Source organism: Stereum hirsutum, assembly GCF_000264905.1.
Source record: "Stereum hirsutum FP-91666 SS1 unplaced genomic scaffold STEHIscaffold_99, whole genome shotgun sequence".
In the NCBI taxonomy this organism is placed as follows: Eukaryota; Fungi; Basidiomycota; class Agaricomycetes; order Russulales; family Stereaceae; genus Stereum; species Stereum hirsutum.
Genome location: NW_006763229.1, coordinates 1 through 2916, shown reverse-complemented (window position 1 = coordinate 2916; position 2916 = coordinate 1). Strand labels below are relative to the sequence as shown.

Below are 2916 nucleotides of genomic sequence, written 5' to 3'. Positions count from 1 at the left end.
GTCTCCCAGTTCGACATTCCAATGTATCATTTTACAATTCATGATTTTGTGCAATAAACACCCAACATCCGCGCCAAAATATATCAATTGAGTGCTTTGGACCTGAAAGTAATGTCTGCAAGACCGAGTGAACGGGATGAAAAAACAAACGCGGCAGGCCAACAAAAGGTACATCGGCGACAAGTCGAGAGCTATAGCCACTCCGCCATAAAGGCTAGAATACGAAAGGTAGCCGGGTGTATATAAATACCACCTGGGGTCTGGCCGCCTAACACCTTCCATTTCCGATCGTATCGCGTGCTCGGAGCTGATTCCCGCGAGCCCACCAAGGCCCGAAACCGCCGAACGCAAGGGTCTTCTAAACCCGCTGGAAGTGACCCAGACGGTTACAGACGGGTTCCCTTTTAGGGTGGATGTAACCGTTTGGTACGAGACTATCCCTCACAAAGCCCGTGTTCTCCTTACTCAAAAATGGTTCTTTTCTTCACATCGACCGGTATGTTATCCTGTTATTTATTGGGTACATTATGATACTGATGAAGTCGGAATACAGCTTACGACCCACCGGTGACGATCTACATGGGCAAAGACAAGGTGGAAAGTGCGTGCGTACATCTTCCGCTTTGTTTGATCTTGTTTTCTGTCTGGGTATGCCGTTATGCTGATATTATCTTGTCAATTTCTTCCACCATACACATAATGATACTTCTCAACTCGAAATATCGGTCGCCACATCACCATCTCATCCTCCATCTATTTCCTCACTCCCACCCCTCCATACATCCCACCACCCCACCCCCTCCTCCTCCACCTTCCCCGCAACAGACGAAGACCTAATAAAATACGCCTGGCCGCAAGACGTCTGGTTCCACGTCGACAAACTCTCCTCCGCACACGTCTACGTGCGCCTGCCCGAGTCTATACCCTCATGGGAGGCGATCCCCGAGCCGCTGTTGAATGAGTGTGCGCAGTTGGTTAAGGCGAATAGTATTGAGGGTGAGTTATTCCCGGACTCTGATCTGTTCTGTGTTCTTGAAGAAGAGAGGGTGGGGTGGGTGGTGAGGGTGGTGTGTGGTTTGGAGAGTATGGGTGTATGTGTGATCGGATTGGGAGGGAAAAAGGTGGAAGTGGAAGTGAAAGGGGTGGAGAGGGTACAGTCAGATGAACTGGAGCTGATGGATTGCTGTCTTATGTAGGGAATAAGAAGGATAACCTGACGATCATCTACACGCCGGGAAGCAACCTCAAGGTACGTCCTTCTCATCTCTTCACAAATATTCCTGTTATCTTCTCTTCGATAGCACCAACCACAATCATGCTGATGAATATGATTTACTGACTTCATTTTGACCTGCAGAAAACAGGGGACATGGCCGTCGGACAGGTTTCTTTCCATAACGATAAAAAGGTCAAACGGGGTACGTTCCCACACCCACACCCATACCCATCTCCCCGCACTCTCCACCTATTTACCCATCCATCCTCATCCCTCATCCCTCATCCCATCTGTGTTCTCCGTGGCTCTCCTACAACTCAACTCTACAACACCAGTCCACGTCCCAAAACGCGAAAACCCCATAATCAACCGCCTGAACAAGACGAAAGTCGAAAGACAGGTAGATCATGAGCAGGAGAGGCAGGATCGGATACGGAGGGAGAACGCGGCGAAGAGGGCTGCTGCTGCTGCGAAGGTGTGCATCCTCTCCTCTCGCCTCACCCCATCTCCCTCCATCACGATCCGCACATTCTTTCCATTCCAACTTTCCTCCGTGTTCCCGATTTGCTCACGGAACGAATTATCATTTCGCACATGCTTTCGTGTCGTCCTCAATAGAAAAAAGCAGACGCAGACCTCGCCGAACAGCGTAAAGCAGAGAAAGCAGCGCGCTCCTACGATACGCTCTTCTCTAACGACGACGGGGACGGCGATGATGCCGAAGACGACGATTTTGAGTATGGAGGGGGAGGGGCGGGAGGGAAGGAGAAGTCGAAGTATGCGAATGTAAGGGAGATGGAGGAGGATTTTATGTGAGCGTGTGAGAGTGTGAGGGTGTGATATGTTTCGAGTAGTTTGTGATTGAGGGATTTTGGGTGTATGGGTTGGGTGCATGGTTTTTGGATTTTCGAGGTCGACGATGATGACTTGCTGTAGTCTGCGTGTCTTGAAAGTGGGTGTATAGTGGGCCACAACTCTCAATCAAATCAAATGACGATATTCAGCCAATCACGATGCTCGCCACACTGAATTTCAAAGCGTGCAGCCAATGACGCGACGAACCCTTCAGCCTCAGCTCAACATTTTTTTTACGGATGAACGGATGAGCTTTACGATGCAGATATAAGGCTCGGAGAAAACATGACTCTGACAGCCTGATCGATGGAAATAAACGTTAACCTTCGCCTTAGGCTTTGACCGAGACCGATATCAATTCTCGTATATTTACCCGTTCGTTCCTCAGTTCCTGTCCCACACCACTGTTCTCGACTTCCTCGCTCCACCATCGACCATCGAAGGCGGCTGTACCTATTCATTCGAAAGCCTCGACCTGTTGAAGCCGTCGGTCGAGCTAGTTAAAAACGGAACGTGGAAGAGTGACGACAGACGACAGCGACAGGACGGAAGGACTTACCACGCTGCTGCGATTTCGACCGAGGCTTTGACTTTTACTGCAAACCCTCATCGACGCATCCCCGTCTAGCTGTATCTTCATTTTCTACCTCGTAGTCGTGGACGACATTCTTCTCGCTGTTTTTCACTTGTCCTAGTCCTCGTCCCTTCTGAGCTTTGTAGTAACTTGACCTACGAGGAGAGACTACGATACGACCCTTCGATGGCGCAACAACACACACAAACCCACAGACCGCTCATCGGCTCCATACTCGAACGAAAGCCGCTCCCTTCTCCTTCTCCCTCCT

General features: G+C 50.0%; 1 protein-coding gene across 1 annotated transcript; it reads left to right on the top strand.

The window, feature by feature from the left end:
- The first annotated feature begins 410 nt into the window (after positions 1–410).
- STEHIDRAFT_173261 (cytoplasmic protein) lies at positions 411–2218 on the top strand. Its single transcript, XM_007311861.1, has 7 exons — positions 411–496; positions 554–601; positions 826–996; positions 1197–1249; positions 1358–1418; positions 1552–1691; positions 1835–2218. Exons 1-7 carry the CDS (start codon positions 472–474, stop codon positions 2030–2032), a joined length of 696 nt encoding a protein of 231 aa, XP_007311923.1. The 5' UTR covers positions 411–471; the 3' UTR covers positions 2033–2218.
- Positions 2219–2916: the final 698 nt, after the last annotated feature.

Excerpts from the sequence above, each read along its gene's own strand:
- STEHIDRAFT_173261 (XM_007311861.1), top strand. The coding sequence starts at position 472 with ATGGTTCTTTTCTTCACATCGACCG. Across the intron at positions 497-553 it reads TCTTTTCTTCACATCGACCG|CTTACGACCCACCGGTGACG; the intron begins GTATGTTATCCT and ends GTCGGAATACAG. Across the intron at positions 1,692-1,834 it reads GGGCTGCTGCTGCTGCGAAG|AAAAAAGCAGACGCAGACCT; the intron begins GTGTGCATCCTC and ends CGTCCTCAATAG.